The sequence below is a fragment of the Microcaecilia unicolor genome, chromosome 1, assembly GCF_901765095.1.
Source record: "Microcaecilia unicolor chromosome 1, aMicUni1.1, whole genome shotgun sequence".
Classification (NCBI taxonomy): domain Eukaryota; kingdom Metazoa; phylum Chordata; class Amphibia; order Gymnophiona; family Siphonopidae; genus Microcaecilia; species Microcaecilia unicolor.
Window position 1 is genome coordinate 390,796,449 of NC_044031.1, and position 20,948 is coordinate 390,817,396.

Below are 20,948 nucleotides of genomic sequence, written 5' to 3' on the forward strand. Positions count from 1 at the left end.
TATCTGGATAGCAGCTAAACATTGCCAGTGTCTGATCTACCTCCATCACGCTTCTAATTCCGCCCCACTTTATACATAATACTTTTGGATGCATACTGACCTATACAGTCATAATTTATTCAATCAAAGGGACAGGAATTTGAAAGCAAATGGGTAAGTCCTTCAGAATTTTGACCAGTAGACTCCTTGAAGGTTACCCTTCACTGGACAATGAAGGACCAATCCAAATCTGTTACCATTAATAAGAACATAAAATTTGCCATACTTGGTTAAACCAAAAGTCACCAGATCTTGTATCTGTTTCCAACAATGGCCAATTCAAGTCACAAATACCTGGCAGGATTCCAAAGAATAGATAGATTCCATGTTGCTTATCCCAGGGATGTATCACTCTACTATATGCTCTATTGTCTTTTCTATGATGCTCCTGGATGCCATTTACATTTTGCAACAATCTGATGGAGAATTAATTAACCTGAAATGTCTAAAGGCTCACTTGAAGGAGATGGCATTAATAGCCAGAGACCTGTTGATTGTGTATGACTGTGCACTAGGAGCTCACTCATTGGAAGACATCCAGATTATTGCAGACTGGTTTGCACAGGCATGCATCAAGCTTATGTTCAGCCCGAAAAATATGGCATTTATGTACCAGCAAGCTTCTAGCCTGCAGTTTTCATTAAGAACACAAGTTACTACAACTGACAAACTATGGTATTCTGAAAGCATTCTAACTTCACCAACATTGACTGTGAGGTTATACTACACATTGCCAAGGCAAGCTTTTCTTTTGGCAGACTCCATCATTGTCTTATGGGATGAGAGAGGGGAGAGTCCGACCACTAAGATCAAAGTGTAGCAAGAACTAATAATGCCCACTATGCTGTAGATGTGGATCTTGGATGCTTTTACTAGAGACACCTCAAGCAACTTGAGCAATTCCCTGAATGCCATCTGCAATATAAGGTGGCAAGACAAAATCTCCAACAGAGAAGTTCTTCAAAGGTGTCCAATTTCTAATGCAGATGTCTCCACACAATGGGATCTATACTAGACTACTCCCCTTTTAGATGAATGAACACATTTTATAATCTGAAAAAGATATGATAAACCATTCCATACTTCATAACACATAAGCAAGCAAGGACTATGTGCACAGGGAATCAAAGAGACTATCTTTTACATAGTAATTCCCTCTTACAGCAAAAGGCAATGATTCCTTTAAACCGGAATCCACTCAGTGGCTATAACAACATTATTTTACTTGTAAAACAGCTGTGGAAAAAGTAGGGACTTTCGTTGGTCTTTCTCACTTCTTTCAACAGGTACCAAACTCCTAACAGTAGAAGGATGGCTGTTGCCACTTTTACTACTTCTACCTCGGTCCAAACAGACATCTTAATCCACAGTGTGAAACTGGTTTGGTGTGAAAGATGCATACAGATTGATTTTATCAGGAACTGAGAGAAAACAGGTGGCAATGCTTCTTGACGCAATTAAGATGAAAAATTTCAGCAGGGGGAAAGCTGAACCTGCACTGTGAGATGACAGCAGTACACAGATTACACAAAACAGTATAATTTACACCCTAACTCCACATTCACTTGAATTGAAGAACTGGTATAGAGCCCTGAAAGTGAAAGAGGAAAAAATCATCCTTGGATATGGAGCAACAATGTGTAAACTCCAAAGCCAGAGTGTCAGTAACCACTGTACCTAGAAAGCAAACCACAGTGATTGCTGATGACTCCCTTATGAGGGGCAAAGAGGCATCCATTTGCCAAAAGCAGACATAATCCCCTAAGAGTTGTGCTGTCTGCTGCTTGCAAAGCCCTAAGACATTACAGAGGGCCTGTTATGCATTTTTTTTTTATTGTACCTCATCATGAACTCTTGAAGAAACATATAAACAAATATATTAAATAAATATGCAATCCTAATGACTATTAACAAATGCTGCTCATCCAAGTGACTTCATGGCCCTGAAAAAGGGGATGAAGCAGATAGGTGTCATGGTTGAAGATAAAGGCCAAGGCAAAGAAAACTGCATTCTGCATATGAATGCATGGACTGTGCTGATGACAGCATTTCAGCCTCTTAGATGATGAAATGATATTTCAAAGGCTGCTTAGAAAAGATGGCATCTATTGAAGAAGCCTCTATGGTTTCTAAAGCAGTAGCTGAAATAAGATAAATGGTTGGTGTTTATTACAAGTTATTGCAGAAAGAGTAAAACTACAGTAACATCTGGACAAGCTAACAGAAACTTAGGAAGCAGTCAAGACAGTAAAGATGCAAATGGAATTAAAAATAGCTAACATGAGGGAACAAGATTTTTTCTTAGATATGTTAATGACAGAAGTGTAAAATTAATTGTGAGATTCAAAGGGAAAAGAGAAGAATATGCAGAGGCTAATCAGAAAAATCAAGAACTGCTTAACAAATATTTCTGTTCAGTGTTCACAGAGGGAGGGCCATAAGTAGGAAAGAAGAAAATGGACAATTATGATTCTGCCAGTCTGGCAGGGGAAGGGGGTGGACTTCATTCCTGATTGGCTGTCAGGGGTTTTACTGACGTCAGTGTACTTTAGCCTGCATGTTTCTGCTTTCCCTGCTTTGGCATTACATTTCCTTGTGACTAAAAGCCTGGGCAGTTCTCTGCCAGAACGTTGTGCTGTACTGTGGCTTTGATCTGTGTTTTCCTTTTCAGTGTTTCTTTCCCTTCCCTTGGTTTGCGAGAGCTGGTTACAGCGTGTGTTTGTGGGTGTAATCAGTTCACTTGTCTCCAGCTGGGCTTTCCCTCACAACTTGCCCCTGTCCCGCGCTGTGCCCCTGGGAGGGTGTGGCCCTACTCTGGTTCTTTTGTTTTCCCTTGCCCTGCGGCTGGTATACAGAGCGTGACTGGCACCTTGGGGATCCCGTGGGGGGGGGGGGGGGGGGGGGGACACTCCTGTGTTCCTTTCTCCCATCCCTGGGTGTGTCTGGGTTCCGGTTCGGCCGTGAGGCCTGTACGAGTGGCTCTGAGTGTCTGGGTTCCAGTTCGGCTACGAGGCCCGCTTGTATGCCTATTTCCCTTTCTTCCTAAGGTGGGGAGGGGTAGGCTAGGGGTATTGGGTAGTTGGGGGCGTACAATGGTGGGTCGGTCTCCCCCCGGCTTTGGTCTGCGATCTGCGGGCCTTGACCGGGGCTCACGACCAACCCAACAGATTACAGACACAAATAGGAATAAAGGACAGGCAGACCTTAAACAATTTTCAAGAGACTGTGTCCGTAAGATGCTAGCTAAACTAAAAGTAGATAAAGCAATGGGGCCTGATAGGATACATCCGAGGAAACTTAAGTTTCTAATAGCTCTACTGCTAGATTTTTTTAAATGGTTCTTTAGGGTCAGAATTTGCCCCAGAAGGCAGAAAAGGGGTGGATGAGTGTTTTTTCCACATAAAAGTGGAAGTGAGGCTGGGAACTATAGGCCAGTTAGTCTGACTTTGGTAGTATGTAAAATAATGGAACTGCTGTTAAAACAAAGGAGAGTATAGGAAGAACAACTTTACTACAGGTAGATCTTGTCCAATGAATCTCACCAATTTCTTTGACAGCCAGCCAAAGTGTTGAAGAGCAACAGAATTAGTGTACTTGAATTACAGCAAAGCTTTTGACATGGTTTGACAAAAGCAACTAACTGAGGGCTCCTTTCACTAAGCGGCGCTAAGCCCAACGCAGGCTTACCGCTCGCTATACAGAAGTACCGCCGGTTTACCGCAGCAGACTGGCGGTACTTCCCATCCTAGTGCGCCGTCATTTCTGGAACTACAAAAATTAATTTTTGTAGCGCTGGAGTGTACCCGGCAGTAATCGGGCAGTGCCGCACGCTGCCTGGATACCGTGGGAGCAGCTGCGCGGCAAGTGCTTTACTTGCTGCCCAGCCATTTCCTGTAGGAAAGTGACACTTCCCTTTTACCAGCTGTGGTAAAAGGGGGCCTCGGTACGTGTGTAAAACACACACCGACGGCAGCGCCGGCCCCCTTTTGCTGCGGCTTGGTAAAAGGGGCCCTGAGTGTGTCCTTGGTATAGGACCTAATCTGACTGACCGTGTTAGATATTGGTCAGGTAGGATGTGATAAAGGGTAACAGAATACAGTTTTCACTCCAAGGACAGAGGCATTATCAGTACTGCAGTACAGGACTTCGCCTGGTCCAGTTTTCAATATTTTTTTGTTGAGAATATTGCTAAAGGGCTATGCATGAAGATTTGCCTTTTTTGAGATGATACCACAATCTTCAAATGCATTTTTAAAAAAGCAATAGATGCTTGAACTATATGTGGAAGTGGATAGGGAAGCCCATGTAGTGATTTGAGGAGAGGGGTTACTTGTTTGTAGCAACAATGAAGGAACATAAATTATGCAGTTGTATTTTGAACAGACTACAGTAGAAAAAGATGGATCCAGAACTAAATGCAATACTCAAGGTTAGGTCGCGCCATGGAAAGATACAGAAGCATTATATTTATTTATTGCATTTATTTATCCCACATTCTCCCACCCATTTGCAGGCTCAATGTGGCTTACATAGGTTTGTTGACACTGTCATAACAAGATAACAGATACAATTAGTAATGTGAAGCGATCAGGTAGGGAGGAGGGAAGAAGGAAGGGAGTGATTAGGATAGTTGTATAAGGTGAGCTTTCATAATTGAGTGGGTTGGTGAGGTGACTTAGTGAGATGACAGGTGTTCATTGTAGGCCTTGTTGAAGAAGAATGTTTTCAGAGATTTTCGAAAGATAGTTGTTTCATTAATTGCTTTCAAGTCTGCGGGTAATGCATTCCACAACTGCGTGCTCGTGAACGAGAAGGTAGTGGCATGCATCAGTTTGTACTTCAGTCCTTTGCAGCTGGGGTAGTGCAGGTTGAGAAATTTGCAAGATGATCTTGTGGCGTTTCTGGGAGGTAGGTCCACGAGGTTTAGCATGTAGATTGGGGCGTCTGCAGGAATGATTTTATGTACAATCGTGCAGATCTTGAACACAATGCGTTCCTTAATTGGGAGCCAGTGAAGTTTCTCTCTTAGTGGTTTTGCACTTTCATATTTAGTTTTTCCAAATATGAGTCTGGCGGCTGTATTCTGGGCGGTTTGGAGTTTTTTGATTGTTCTTTGCACCCGGCGTACAGTGCATTGCAGTAATCCAGATGGCTTATTACCACTGACTGTACCAGGGTAAGGAAGATGTGTCTCGGGAAGTAAGGTTTTACTTCACGTGGGTGTCGAGAGTGAGGTTTTGATCAATGGTGACTCCAAGCAGTTTCAAGTTTTGTGAGATCGGAAGGGAACAATATGGTGTGGTTATGGTGTTGAAGTTTTTTGTGTTATGTTGTGAGATGAGTACCAGGCATTGTGTTTTTCTGCGTTAAGTTTTAACTGGAATGCATCTGCCCAGGTGTGCATTATTTGGAGGCTTTGGTTGATCTCGTTGGTGATTTCATTTAGATCATGTTTGAATGGAATGTAAATTGTGATGTCATCTGCATAAATGTAGGGGTTGAGGATTTGGTTGGCTAGTAGCTTGGCTAGAGGTATCATCATTAGGTTGAATAGTGTTGGTGAGAGGGGATTCCTGGGGGACTCCACACTCAGGTATCCATGGTGGTGATCTGTACTCGTTCGTTGTTACTTGGTATGATCTTGTGGTCAGGAATCCTTTGAACCATTTGAGAACATTGCCTCCTACTCCGAAGTATTCTAGTATATGTATTAGTATATTATGGTTAACCATGTCAAAGGTACTGAACATGTCGAATTGCAGGAGGAGGATGTTGTTACCAGTCGCAATTGCCTGTTTGAATGAGTTCATTACGGACATTAGTACAGTTTCGGTGCTGTTTACAGTATTCTCGGTCTTATTTACCATCCTTTCCTAATAATTCCTAGTATCCTGTTTGCTTTTTTGGCCGCTGTCGCATACTGGGCAGAAGATTTCAGTGTATTGACTACACCACCACCTAGATCTTTTTCTTGGGTGCTGACCCCCAAGGTGGACCCTAGCATCATGTTACTAAGATTTGGTTTATTCTTTCCAATGTGCATTATTTACTTTGCATTAGTCCACACTAAATTTAATCTGCCATTTGGATGCCCAGTCTTCCAATTTCCTAAGATCTTCCTGCAATTTTTCACAGTCCACATGTGTTTTAACATCCTTAAATAGTGTTGTGTCAACTGCAAATTTAATCACCTCACTCGTCTTTCTGATTTCCAGATCATTTATAAATATGTTAAATAGCACCAGTCACAATACAGATCCCTGTGGCATTCCACTATTCACCCTCCTCCATTGAGAGAAATGGCCATTAAACCCTACCCTCTGTTTTCTGTCCAATAACCAATGCTTAATCCAATCCGTCTAATCTCTTCTACATTCCTTGGCACTGAATTTGCTAACCCAATCCCTTGTCACATCACAAATCGATTATTGTAGTTCAATATACAAGGGCCTTTGAATTAACGATTTGCATCCATTACAATTGGTAGAGAACACAGCTATTTGCATAATTCATAAGGCCAAAAAATTTGACCACATAACACCACTTCTACATCATTTCACAATGGCTCCCTGTCACTCATAGAATTACATATAAACTACTTCTACTAGTCTTTAAAATGCTAACTTATAAAGAACCTGCTTATCTTGATCATCTACTATTACCTTGCCTCCCTTCCTGAACACTTCGTTCTCAGGACCAATATTTACTTATCATACCAACCTATCAACAAGTATTCCATGAACACACCTGCTCTTCAATATTCTCCATTCAGGGACCACGCCTCTGGAATTCTCTACCCTCTTTATTACACAATACAGACTCTTACAATATTTAAGAAAGAACTAAAAATATTCCTATTCCAAGATGCATCTCCCTAGGTGATTAGACACTTATTCTTAACTGTTCATTTTTTTTTTCAGAGTACTCAAGAGCATCCTAGTGTTCCCCCCCCCCCCCCCCCCCCCACCCTTTATTCTCTACTATTGGAATTCTTTCCTCTTCCCTCACTCTCAATGTCTGTCTTATATCAATCGCAATGATATTATTATTCAAATTGTAAGCCGCCTAAATGGTGCCTCCGACTGGTGGGTTAGTAAAAATAATAAACTTGAAACGAACAAAATATTGCCTCCTATCCCATGACTCTTAATTTTCTTAGGAGTCTCTCATAAGAAACTTTGTCAAAAGCTTTCTGAAAATCTAGATACACTACAACATTCATTGTTCCAGTGTGACAATAAACCTGTTTAGTTTGTTGACTCTACTGTCTGAATTGATAAAGAATCCTGGTGGTTTATGTGTTGGGTCTGTAAGTACTTTCTGAGAACTGTGGGACCACTGGGAGTGTGGCCCCAGTAACCTAGAAATCACTGGGGATAATTTGAGAGCAAGAGACTCGCCCAGAGGCGGTTGTGACCCAGTTGGTGGGAGGAGGGTACTAGTGTAGAGCATGAGCAGCAGGTTAGGCAGACCTGAGCTGTGCTGGGGATAGACCCTCTAAGTGGCCACGAGGTAACCCCAGGCGTGTGGCTAGGCATTTTGTGACAGTGGACTACTATTAAGTTGGGCTATTTTAACACAAGCCAGATTTTAGCACAGGGTCCCATTTTATGCAGTGAGAGACCCTGAGCTAAAATAACCCAACTTAACAGTAGCCCACGTTTATTTGCTTATTGGGATTTATTAACTGCGTTTATGATGAGATTCACCACGTTGATAACTTCCCCCCTAAGTGTCCTTCAGAAATAAATGACCTGCTATAAAATTACCATCTTAAAGTAACTCTATCATTACCTGCTCACTTTTATTTATTTTTACAGCTGCTGCTCTCTCAATTCACGGCATTTCATACAACCAGAAACTCAGTTATTCTGATCCCTGATTTGCTGGCTCAGATGAACCACAGATAACCAATTTAATGATATTAAGCATAAAAGAAACGAAGAGTGTCATGAAGACAGAATATGCTATAATGCATACGACTACTTACCTGCCCTGTCATACAGAATATGGGATCGCTGCAGTCCCTCCTTCACATGTTCTTCCCGTATGAAGATCTCATTTGATGAAGAGCCTTTTGTGCCTGCCGGTGCTTTTCCAGTCGCTAATCTGGCTTGCACAGCTAACTGGAGGCCATTCAGACCAGCCCTTGCATCACCGTCACAGAGGTGGGCTAATGTGCTTATCGCTTTCTCTTCAATGTATACGGCAGGTCTGCAACACAAATGAATTTGATATTTATTGTATGAACAAGTGCTGTTAAATGTGAATCATGATTTATATGTTCTTTTCCAGTTTCATAGGCGCAAGCCTTGTCCTCCCAGACGTCTCTCTTATAGCAAGCTCTGGTATCCACAAATACATCTCAGTATACCAGGAAAGTGCAGCTCAACAATTCAATTGAGAAACATGAGAATACAGACCAGAAGCCAGCTGCACAAAACCAGAGTCAGACAGTTATGTGCATAGTACTCCACATACTGACTTTGGGGCTATCAGGATGCAGACTATGTTTCAGCACTAACAAGATGTTTGTTGCACCACATTCAGCTCAAAGCAACCAAAATAGCAGCTGTTGTGTGGATTTGATATCATGAACCATCAAGAACGTAGGCCAGGCCTCATCATTCTATAATCTTTCATGCAAAGTTTTGCATGCGCAAGATATAGAACAGTCTTAGGTGCCCTTTTACTAAGGTGCGCTGAAAAATGGTCTGCAGTAGTGTAGACACATGTTTTGGGTGCACACAGACCCATTTTTCACCGCACCTGTAAAAAATGCCTTTTTAAATTTTTGCCAAAAAGAAACGTGCAGCAAAATGAAAATTGCTACACGTCCATTTTGGGTCTGAGACCTTACCGCCAGCCATTGACCTAGCGGTAAGGTCTCACACGGTAACCGGGCGGTAATGGTCTATGTGCACAAAATGCCAGTTACCGCCCGCGTGATAGAAAATAAAAATATTTTCCGGCGTGCGTAGTGGACGCACGTCAAAAATGAAATCATCACAAGGGCCACACAGTAGCCGGGCGGTAACTCAAAATTGATGCACGATGGGTGTGGGTAGGCTTTGTAAAAGGGCCCCTTTACTGCTCTTGAAGTTTGTTGAAATCAAGAAGTTTGTTGGGTACCATCTGTGAGAGGTTTTCCTTTTTTCCTCTACTGTTTTTTGCCTGAAAAGTTTTTATACCAGAAGAACAATACTGGTGCCAGTAGGGCTCACACCCCTGTTGGTCAGCATTTTACAGGACCAGGACACTGTACCAGTGACTTCACAGTGAGAATCCTGAAAGGTAACTTTAAAACCATACAAGAACGTAAGACCTTTGAAGTCAGAATGATTGAATATTTTAACACCCAACAGAAAGGACTTAACAAGGATCTGGAGTTCCTAGCCCATTATAAACCATAAAGCTGTATTTCTCTGTTGATCACCCCACCCCTCACCTATCCACACCCATCCTGTTAGAATATCAATGATATGCTTTGATGTCCCCATGCATACCTCCTACCCACCCCCATCCTCCCACCCTGTCAGACTGTCATAGTAATGCTTGAATGTTTTCACTTATATACACTGACAGCTAGCACATTTGCTTATTTCCAATCTGACGAAGAAGGGCAACCTTCGAAAGCTAATCAAGAAATCTATTAAGTTATGTCCAATAAAAAAGGTATCTTATTTTCTTTTCCATGTTTTATTTCGTTGGATTTCTATTGATAAACCAGAAGAGAACACAGACACAGAGGACCCGCATGACTCCTGCTCTGGTCCAGCAAATGGATAGTTACTTGCACGGTTTCAAGTTGGCTGGCAGCGCTGCAGTCCTGGGCAACTCTTCCTCCACCTTCCCTTCTCCCCTCTGCCATTCTGGGCATGCGCTGAAGAGCTGTGACTAACACACAACTCTTGAGTGCATGCAGCAGGCACCATGCACCATCCTCCCCCTAACTTACAAACAACTCCCTAATGCTGAACGCTATAAGCACACCTATATTTGAATCTCACTAGCGTTGAGTATTAGGGAGTTGTTCTGATGTGCTGATCTGGCAGTATTTTTCCAGCGCTGTTCAGAACAGTGCAGGAGTTTTAAACATCAGGCCCTAAGCTTTTAGAATACTGTCAGATACATACAACTGCCATATTTAGGTGCAAACATTTACACCTGCCATAGAGCTAGAAGTGCTCACATGTAACCATGGACTTACACATAACACAGTTTTTAGATTATTACTTCAGCAACACCGAATCAGGCCTTTCCCAGCCTAACAGATTACATTCTGTGAGAGAAGAGAGCATTCCTTCCTGGAAGCCAATTGATGACATCAGAGGGTCCAGCATAAAAGAATGCTGATTTCAGGCATCGTGTCAAATGGGCACATCTCAATCCTTCGTGCACAATGTCTGGAGAACTTCAGGTGTTTATTAGCTTGAAAGATCCTGAGTTGAAAGTTATAACATTTTGCTAGTATATTTATTTATTAGGATTTAATCTATTTGTCAGCAACAATAAAGTGGTTAAGCATTTATATGTTCTGAACTTTACTGGGTGGGTGGGGTTGAGAAAATTTGGTCTGGGGTACAAAGATCTGGTTTTTATGCCAATTACCCCCAAGATTCTTGGAAATTATCGCACAGCACAAAACATCACAGAGGCAATTGCGAAGAGGGGTCTCCAATTCTTATCTCATCTGCCATATAAGCCAGACTTAGCACCATGCGATTTTCATATTTTCCAAAACTGAAGAAATACCTTTGAGGGCATCTGGTTGACTCAAATGAAGAGGTGGAAAGGACTGTGAGCATCAAACACAATGTGCAGTTCTTCCGTGATGGTTTTAAGAGCAAGTTTCAAGCATTATTTTAAATAATAGCTTCATTTAAACAAAAGTTACAGAGATGAAGGCATTTTCTTTTCATTCAAACCTCATACACCTACCCAGCATAAGAGATTTTGTAGACCAATCTCTTTACATTAACATTCTGTAAAATGTAGTCCTGTCCAAAGGACAGCTATTTCATTTCATCATTAGTACATATATGGACTAACACTCGGCTCGATTACTGTAACCCTTTCTATGTGGGATTAGATCAGTGGTTCACAATTGTTGCGTGTCGCAAGCACCCAGGAGGTGTGTCATGGGGCTGGCGCACAAAGTAGCTTAAAATTTTTTTATTTTTTTTTACAGATTGCAGCATGATCTCTCTCCTTTTTCCATCCCCCCTTCCTGCCCAACGCAGATACAACACCTGTTCCTCATCCTCCACCAGTCCTCCTGCGAGTCCAGCATTTCTCCTTTGTCCTCCACCAGCACTCCCATGGTCATTAAACCTCATGCATTCAATGGCAGCCATAACGAAATGCCTGGACTGACTCGGAGCCTTTCCTCTGCCATGTCCCACTCCTCTGATGCAACATCCTGTTTATGTGAGGACAGGATGCAGTAGAGGAAATGTTCCAGGTCAGCACAGGCAGTTCTTTATGGCTGCTGGTGAGGATATGAGATTTGATGACTGGGGCAAGGGGGGGCTGGTGGAGTATAAAGGAGAAGTGCTGGACTCACGAGAGGGGGCTAAGGGAAGATGAGAGAAAGGTGATAGACCCTGGACCTGTGGGGTATGGGGACTGAGGAAAGAGGAGGAAGAGGTTGGGGGTTTGAAGGAAGACAAGGGAATATGGTAAACCTATGGGGAAGGGGTTGATGGAAGAAGAGGTAGATGTGCTGGATTTATAAAGAGGGGGCTAAGAGGGAAAGATGCTGCATTCATGGAGGAGAGGACAATGCACTGGTGCAGGACCAATTTAGGGAGGCGCTGCCAGACGAGAAACAGAAATTGTATATATACATACACACAGGATCATAAGGGTGGAGGACAGGGAAATGCAGGGCTACATGTGGGTAGAAAACAGAAGAGATGATAGGCACAGCTTTTGACTACAGCATTCCTTTTGCCCTGTGCATTAATTTTGGTTTTATGATCTCGCCACCAAATAAATCAAGTCATGATTTACAATACCTTAAGATCTACAAATAAAAAAAAAGAAAAACCCAATATTTTATAAATAGTGGTGCACCTTTCTGCAATTTAAATTGAATTCAAAAACGAATTCCAAATTCCAATTATTCTAAATAATGTATGTACATATGTAACCCAGTCCTGCTATCCTGGGTTAGGAGGGGCTCAAGAGGCACTGCTTGTTATTGTCACTTACTCACTCTGGTCCCATCAGCTCATCACCTCAGGAACCACACAACACTCAGAGGATTAACAGAACTGGAACACTGCATTGGTCTTCTTACAGTCAACTGTAATTATTGCTCTTCAGGTGATCAGAAGCAATAATACATATGTGGGCTAATATACATACTTAACCCACCTGCCTGTCCTGCAGCTCAAATCAGAACCCAGAGCGGATTTCACACTCCCAATGCACTTCAATACCATCCAGGCCAGGCTTCGGGCTGCCACCCAGGGGTAGACCAATTCCACCCGAGTCCCAGTTATGGCTGGACACCTTAGTAAACAGGGCCCTTAGTTAGGTACATAAACAATCTTACACCTGTCTTTATTAAGTATTACACAGACTCTTTCTACAGTTTAAATATTTTAGATAAAAATCATTCCCGTAAGTGAAAAGAAAATCAAAAAATTGGGTAGCAAATGGCACACTGCAAATTTATTAAAAATGAAACAGGATTACAAGTTGTTAGAGAGAATACGGAGAAAGGAGAAATCAGATGTAAATAAGTTAAACTGAAGGAATGCGATAAATGTGTATAAGAAAGCAACTGTCTTTACTAAAAAAGGAATACTATTCTAACATTATAGCGAACAACATTTCACATGAGGGTAAATTATTTCAATTAGAAAATAGGTTAACTGGTACATCACACATCTGTGAGAAATCGAGGGAACCAGTACCTAGCACCGATCAACTGGCCTATTACTTTCAAATGAAAATTAAAACTATTTATGATGTGTTGCACACTAATAATAAAATCTGGGATAAATCAAATTATGGTTGCTCTTCTGATGAAGGATGGGCAACTGACCAATGCTGGTCTGTTTTTTCCAAAGTTTCCATGGAAGAATTAGATCCCGTGTCTAAAATTTGCAAAATCTCATTGTTATTTGGGTGTTTGCCATACACATTTCATGAAAACACCACCTAAATTATTCAAGGAGGTTCTACTCTGTTGGATAGAAACTCCCTAGCTTCTGGTGTTTTTCCTAAAACGTTTTCAGAGATTGACACCAATATTAAAGGATTCTTGATCTTCCAAAAGTGATGTATCTAATTACAGGCTGGTGGCCTCAATTCCTTATTTTGTAAAGATATTAGAGGACTTGGGGGTAGATGCATCAAGCAAACGTAAAAAAATCAAAATCGTTAAAGGCCCTAACGATTTTTAAAAAACGAAGAATGCACCAAAAAAAAAAGTCACACATGCTCAGATCGGTATAGAAACGTACAATGTATCAAAGAATCACAATACACATCGTTAATCGGCCCCCAAATCATGCGCAGAGCAGCCAAGCGTTATGTTAGCTGCTCTGCGCATGCCACAAACAGTCAAAACACAGTCAAATCACAAGCACATGGCTCCCAAATCAAAACAAAAAGAAAAAAAAAGGGTCGGGAGGGGGCAAGGGCGCTCATCAGGAGCGTCCTGTACGGACGGCCTTGCCCCCCCCCCCCCCGCTGCTCCCCACTTTCCGCCGCTCCCCCCACCCCGAAAAAGCAAAATTCGAGCAGCCCCTGCCCCTCCTCACTACTCTCTCACCTCAGCTCCGCCTCCCGACATCCTCCGTCCTGTGCCCCGCCCCCTTTTGGGGTCGTCGCCGCCATTCCCCTCCTCCATCGGGCCCCCCTCCCTTCTTACCGGGCCCGTGCAGCGCCTCTCTCCTCTGTCCGAAGGCGCTGCACGGGCAAGAAGAAAGCCTGATGCCTGCCTTCGCCCAGCTTCGATGGCGCGTCTTTCTCCTGCTGGGCCCGCCCCTGTCTGACATCGGTAACCTACGTAGGTTACTGACGTCAGACAGGGGCGGGCCCAGCAGGAGAAAGACGCGCCATCGAAGCTGGGCGAAGGCAGGCATCAGGCTTTCTTCTTGCCCGTGCAGCGCCTTCGGACAGAGGAGAGAGGCGCTGCACGGGCCCGGTAAGAGGGAGGGGGGCCCGATGGAGGAGGGGAATGGCGGCGACGACCCCAAAAGGGGGCGGGGCACAGGACGGAGGATGTCGGGAGGCGGAGCTGAGGTGAGAGAGTAGTGAGGAAGGGTGGGGGGCAGGGGCTGCTCGAATTTTGCTTTTTCGGGGTGGGGGGAGCGGCGGAAAGTGGGGAGCAGCGGGGGGGGGGGGGGGGGGGCAAGGCCGTCCGTACAGGACGCTCCTGATGAGCGCCCTTGCCCCCTCCCGACCCTTTTTTTTTATTTTTATTTATTTATGTTTTTCTGACGTCCTTTGGACCAATCACAGCGCTTTTAGCTCTGCTAATGCGCTGGGATTGGCTCAAAGTTTGTTTATTTTTTCTCTTAATGATTTTTCCTGGCACAGAGCTGTCCTAACGAGTGGTCCAGACCTGTCGTTAGTTTTCCTGCCTTTTTCCTGCGTAAAGGCAATCGGAAAAGGTTAGTGCATGTCGTTTCAATGGGGTTTTCACACTAATTGCTCATCTCCATTCCGTTTTCGTTAGCTGCTGGCTTCCTCAGTAAAAGCCCTTTGATGCATGCAACGGATCAAATTTTCCTCGTTGGAGAGTCATTAAAGGCTCATTTAGCTTTAGTGCATCTGCCCCTTGGTGACAAAGTAGTTGGTACTCTATTATACCATTTTGATCTTTTGAACTGCTGAATAGTTCACAATCTGGCAGACCATAGTACGGAAACTTTGTTGGTCACTCTTGTGAATAATATCAGATATCTTATGTCTAAAGGCAATAATGCCCTAATTATGCAACTGGATCTTTCCAGTGCTTTTGACTTGGTTGATCATGACATCTTACTTGATATTTTAGCGGAGTTTACTTTAACCGGTAAGGTGCTTTCCTGGTTTAGAGATTTCTTGGTCTTAAGATCTTACCGAGTTAAGATGAAGGGAAAATCGGAAACCTGGATTCCTCCATCAGGTGTAACTCAAGGCTCACCATTGTCGCCAGTAGTATTTAATGTACTTCTATCCTCTCTGGGTACATTTCTAGAAAAGGAAGGTTACTCCATCTATATATATGAAGATAATTTAACCATTGTTTTCCCCATTGCTGTAGATTTAATCCTATAATGCAGTTTCTCAATGTTTTGCAACTATTACTGAATGGATGATTATTCTTTATTTAATTTAAGATGATGAACAAACAACATTTATGTTACTAGACTGCAGGCAAAAAACTGCACTAGGGATTCTAACTTTACAATCAATGGTAAATCTTATTTGTTAGATCACTGAGGAGGTCTTTTACTAAAGCTTAGCTTGAGTTATCTGCAGCAGGGCCAACAGGAATAAAATGGGTCCTGCTGCAGATAACTTGAGCTAAGCTTTAGTAAAAGTCACCCTCAATTAAAATATTGGGTGTGGGGTTAGATGATAGGTTACCTATGGAAGATTAGATTAATGCTCTTATAAGTAGCTCATTTTTTGTAATGAGAAAACTGAAAGGTATCAGAAAATATCTGATGGAAGATATGTTTAAATTGATGGTTCAATTTTTAGTGCTGAGTAAATTGGACTATTATAATCTATATAATAATTTGTACCTCAGCTTCTCTGGATGGCTGGCTGTCTGGGTTTGTAACATGCTGACATCAGCTCGCCTCCAGCATTCCCTTTCCTCTCAGTGTCCCACCCCCGTGTAAAAACGAAATGACGTCAGAGGAGGGCGAGACACAGAGGGAAGGCAAGGAAATGCTGGAGGCGATACGAGCACAGCCTGCCTGCCGCCGCTCCGACCTGCGGTAAGATGGACGGCTTACAGGGAAGGTGGCAGGAAGAACAGAGTCACTGGCCCTGGAGGGGAGAATCGCTGGAGATGGATGCGATGGGAGGGCAGAGCAGAAGCGAATCGCTGGATATTGATGGGATGGGAGGCGAGGGGAGAATCGCGGGACATGGATGGGAGGGCAGGGCAGAGGAGAATTGCTGAACATGGAGGGGAGGTCAGAGGAGAATCGCTGGACATAGATGAGATGGGAGGGGAGGGAAGAATCGCTGGACATTGAGGGGAGGGCAGGGGAGAGAGGAGAAGCAGAGGGACCCTCCAACGTACTGTACATCAATTGCTGGACATGGATGGGAGGGCAGGGCACAGGAGAATTGCTGTACATGGATGGGATGGGAGGGCAGGGCAGAAGCAAATCACTAGATATTGATGGGATAGGAGGCGAGGGGAGAATTGCAGGACACAGATGGGAGGGGAGGGCAGGGCAGAGGACAATCGCTGCACATTGAGGGGAGGGTAAAATCACGGGACACGGAGGGGAGGGCAGGGTACAGGAGAATCGCTGGAGATAGATGGGATGGGAGGGAAGAATCGCTGGGCATGGAGGGGAGGGCAGGAGAGAGGAGAAGCAGAGGGACACCAACATACTGTACATCACAAGCGATGGGAAGGCAGGGCAGAGGCGAATCGCTGGACATGGATGGGATGGGAGGGCGAGGGGAGAATCGCGGGACATGGATGGAAGGGGAGGGCAGGACAGAGGAGAATCGCTAGATATCAAGGGGATGGGACGGGAAGGAAGAATCATTGGACATGGAGGGGAGGGCAGGGGACAGAGGAGAAGCAGAGGGACACTCCAACGTACTGTACATCACAATAAATTACAGAACAGGGCAGAGGCGAATCGCTGGATATGATTGGCATGGGAGGCGAGGGCAGAATCGCAGGACACGGATGGGAGGGAAGGGCAGAGGATAATCGGTGGATATGGATGGGATGGGAGGTGAGGGAAGAATCGCGGTTTACTTAAAAACATAATCACCATTACATGATAGCCTTCCTAGCGCCCGTTTCCTTTTTTAGCGAAACGGGCTTTTTTTTGCTTATATTGTATATTTAGAAACAACTAAGCAATTGTTGAGAAGAATTCAGACTATCTGAAATGTGGCAATACACAAGATTTTCTCTTAAAAAAAAAAAAAAAAAAAATCAGAGAAGGATATATAACTCCTTCTTTCTTTAAGCTGCACTGGCTTCCAGTTGAGGCTAGGGTTCTGTTCAAATTAGGATGTTTATTTAAATTTCTGTATTAGTTTCAAATTAAACAAAGATAAACCTCTTTGAATTAGGATGTTTAATATTTAAGATCATTTCAGAAACAATTCCTCAGTACATGACATCTCTGGTCTGCGTTTCATTAGCTAGAAAACAATATAACATTCATAGACTTTCCTTACTTTCTTTTCCCAGTTTTTGAGGGATTATCTAAAAAAAAAAAAAAAAAAACTGCTTATGTCTCTATTTTCATTATCAGGCAGCTAGCCTATAGAATTCTTTTTCACTGATGTTAAAGAATGCATCTAGTTTTATCAGTTTTAGAAACAGATTAAAAACCTGCCTGTTTTCTAAATTTGTCTTAAGGAATTGAGTTATGGTAATCATAATTTGGTCAATCTGTGATAGTTTATGATAATTTTGTGAGCTTAGGAGTATTAAGTAATATGTAAACTGTCTTTTGTTACATCCTAGCTTGATATACAGTCTAGTTTTTCTTGGTCGTAACCCGCTTTGAACTCATTTTTTGGTATTAGCGGCCTATAAATCAAATAATTACCTGTAACTGTAATTTATGTATACCTATTGTTATGGTAGGTGGTTAGGTACACAAGCATTTAGCAACTATCTTCCTTAGATATCATATAAACTTCCTTAGTATGCATGTATATCTTTACCTATGATATTTACACTTAGTTTTTCTGAATAAAAGCTTTTTTTTCTTGTGTTATATTAGATCACAAATATGTAGCCAGAATTAAGTAGTAAAAGGTTTGATTTACTCTATCGCACACTAAAATTATTGTGTAAGCATTTCGGTTTTCAGTGCTGTTCCTTTTGCTGTGTCACATTCCACTGTGAAAAAAAAAGGAAAAAGCCAAGCACCTTTGCAATTTGTCAGCATTTCTCCTCTGCCAAGGTCAGAGGGGGGTAGAAGCGCTTCACTGAAATGACAGGCCTTTCTACTGTTGAGTTATGGCAGCGTTGTACCAGGTAGGTTAAGGGCCTGGTGACTACTGGTAAGTCTCACACAAGTCACCTTGCCATTTCCTAGATATCGTTGTACGGTGCATGCAAATGGCACTCAGGTTGAAATAAAATCCTCTCTGCAGCATGGTCCTGTCGCTCAGCTGACCCTTGTGTTGCCATGCTCTAGAAAATGCCATTTGGATGTAACCTGTTTGCCACCGCATGGTTGCTCATGAATGAGCAACAGTATCGGTACTTTCTCCAGTTTACCCTTTTAGCATTATCTTGCAGAAGGGCCACAGAGGAAATCCTAGGATGTCTGTACAGGTTTTGCTTCATTTTACTGTCAGAACATCTATGGGCTTCCTTGTCTGCTCTCAAGGGTGGCTTGGTAAAGCATCACCAGGTGACACAGAACACATACCCCAATGAAACAGTATGAGAGTAATTTGTAAATAGTTTCTTGCTTGAATTGTGTATAAGGTTTATGCAGCTACATGTGTAAGAGTGATTTCAGAGCTAGGCCTGAACCTTGTCAGGACAGCGGTCCCTGTCAATGTCATCTGTGCTCTGCCTTGAAATGCCTCTATCAAGGGAATACAGTGCAAACTCTCTGATGCAGTCCTGACCTGTACGTTGTACACATTTGACACGTTTTCTTTTTAGCCTAATTTTACATATGCAAAAACTAATTTTTTAAGGTACCTATTTTTTTCACATTCACATTTTTAGAGTTATTTGCACTAACACACTTGTCAAGTATTTCCAAGTGTTACACGTGTGTCTAGGGGTACTCCTCTTCGTAGCTTGTTGTTTTGAATAATTACATTTCCATCTTTAGAGCAAATAAATGGGAGGGTTTTTTGTCCACAGCACCTGGTTTTCCCTTCCAAAAATACATAAAAAAAATAAAATAAAGATGTTACCTAAAATAAACTGCCTTATTATATGCCACCTCAAGTGTCAAATAAATTTTGGGGTTTTCTACACACTGTGTAGTTTTTCACTTTGTCATAAGGTCATCACTTGATATGTAATGCATTTGTTATTATGGATATAAGGTTTTGCACTATAAGCAATAATATTTTTTTATTTGCTGTCATTGAGATTTGCTCTATAAAGGGCAGACCAAGCAAGCTTTAAAACAAGACTAACGGAACATAAGTCATGGATAATGTCTCAACGTGTTACTGCCCCTATGGTAAAACATTGTATGGATTTTGATCATCAGGTCATTGATCTAAGATGCATGGCAATTGACCAAATTAATATTACTATACGCAGAGAGGACATCTCAAAGTCTCTTCATTGACGGGAACAGCATTGGATATACAAATTGCAGACTGTTCAACCCAAGGGGTTGAATGGCTCTTTAGAGTGGTACACTTTCTACAGGGTTTTGGGCAGCAACAGCAATTCAGTAGAAGTTTTGGTACTTCTGGTCTTCTTGCATATCTATGTATCTATCTAGCTATATATATATATATATATACACATATACACACATATGTATCTATATTTTGAATATATTTTATATTATTAAAATTATTTAGAAATACAAATATAAACAAACAGTCATAAGAACCCAGACTCCAATGGTTGCAGACAACAGATTCATTAGGGACTCATGGAAGGGTATTTTGTATTTTCTGGCAATGACGGAAATCAGTAAAGGAAGGGATGGAGATGGGGTTATGAAAATGAAAAAACTGTATTTTTGTTGATAATGTAATTTGTGTTACATTTTCAATAAAAGACTTTAATAATAAATATACAGCCAATGTATAACATTAATAAATCAAAATTAACACAAAAAGAAGATAAGACATACAGTCTCAACAGGCTCATACCAATGAAGCCAAGTAGTAATAGCTGTAACTCATACCCACAATTTATTCTGAATGGAAAATTTAATGGTAGGTGTTGATCTTTTCCTCTAACAACTCTGTGTCTATCCTTTCTGCAGTGAGTTGCATACCACCACATAGCGCCTCTTCTCGTGCACAGTCAAAATTGAGAATGATAGCCTTTACCTAGTTTCCAACTTCCAGCAGGGTCCTGCTCATCTTACAGAACAGATGGCCACAGAGTCTGCCAGTCTCCAAAATAACACAGGATATTATGGCAGTCAACACAGGTGGCTGCACTATGCACCCGTATTACCAAGACAAATCTGGTTTAAGCAGAGCTACTCAAAGAGACAAAATAGATGGTAAGGAACACTTGCTTGTTGTATCTTTGCCACCAAAATAATTTATAAACTAAAAAATCTAATAAATGGTCTGAACTTAAGAGCAGAGCTTTCTCTACACCTAATGCTTTGGCAATCTATTTTTGAGAATATCCTGAGCTAGCCAAAATACTGCTTGCTACCTCATACTATGCATCAACTCTCCTGCAAAGAAATGAGACACTGAGATCTGAAAATCCAAAGTGGAATGGAGGGAGGTGCAAGAAGCAAGGGAAGGGAAGAAAAGGAAAAATCAAAGATCATGTCCAGAAAATGGGTATATACACAAAAGAAATTAAACTCATGTATTCTGGGAAATTTATAAGAAGGTATTGTCTTCTGAGTTGATTAAAAAAAAAAAAAAAGAAGAAGAAGAACTTGATGCTAAATTACAGATAAACCAAGAAAGTCTTGAAGAAACTGGCAAGCTGCATAATTTTCAAGGCTGTAAGAGAAATTTCATAGGATAATCAAGAAAACAGATGGGAAATCATTAAG

General features: G+C 42.1%; 1 protein-coding gene across 1 annotated transcript in view; it reads right to left on the reverse strand.

Moving 5' to 3' along the window:
- LOC115482115 (ATPase WRNIP1-like) overlaps positions 1-20,948 on the reverse strand; it is a 64,508-nt gene that overhangs the window by 15,755 nt on the left and 27,805 nt on the right. Inside the window, exon 2 of the mRNA XM_030221721.1 lies at positions 8,030-8,305. Within this exon, the coding sequence (XP_030077581.1) occupies positions 8,030-8,305 (276 nt within the window). The remainder of the gene's footprint in view (positions 1-8,029; positions 8,306-20,948) is intronic.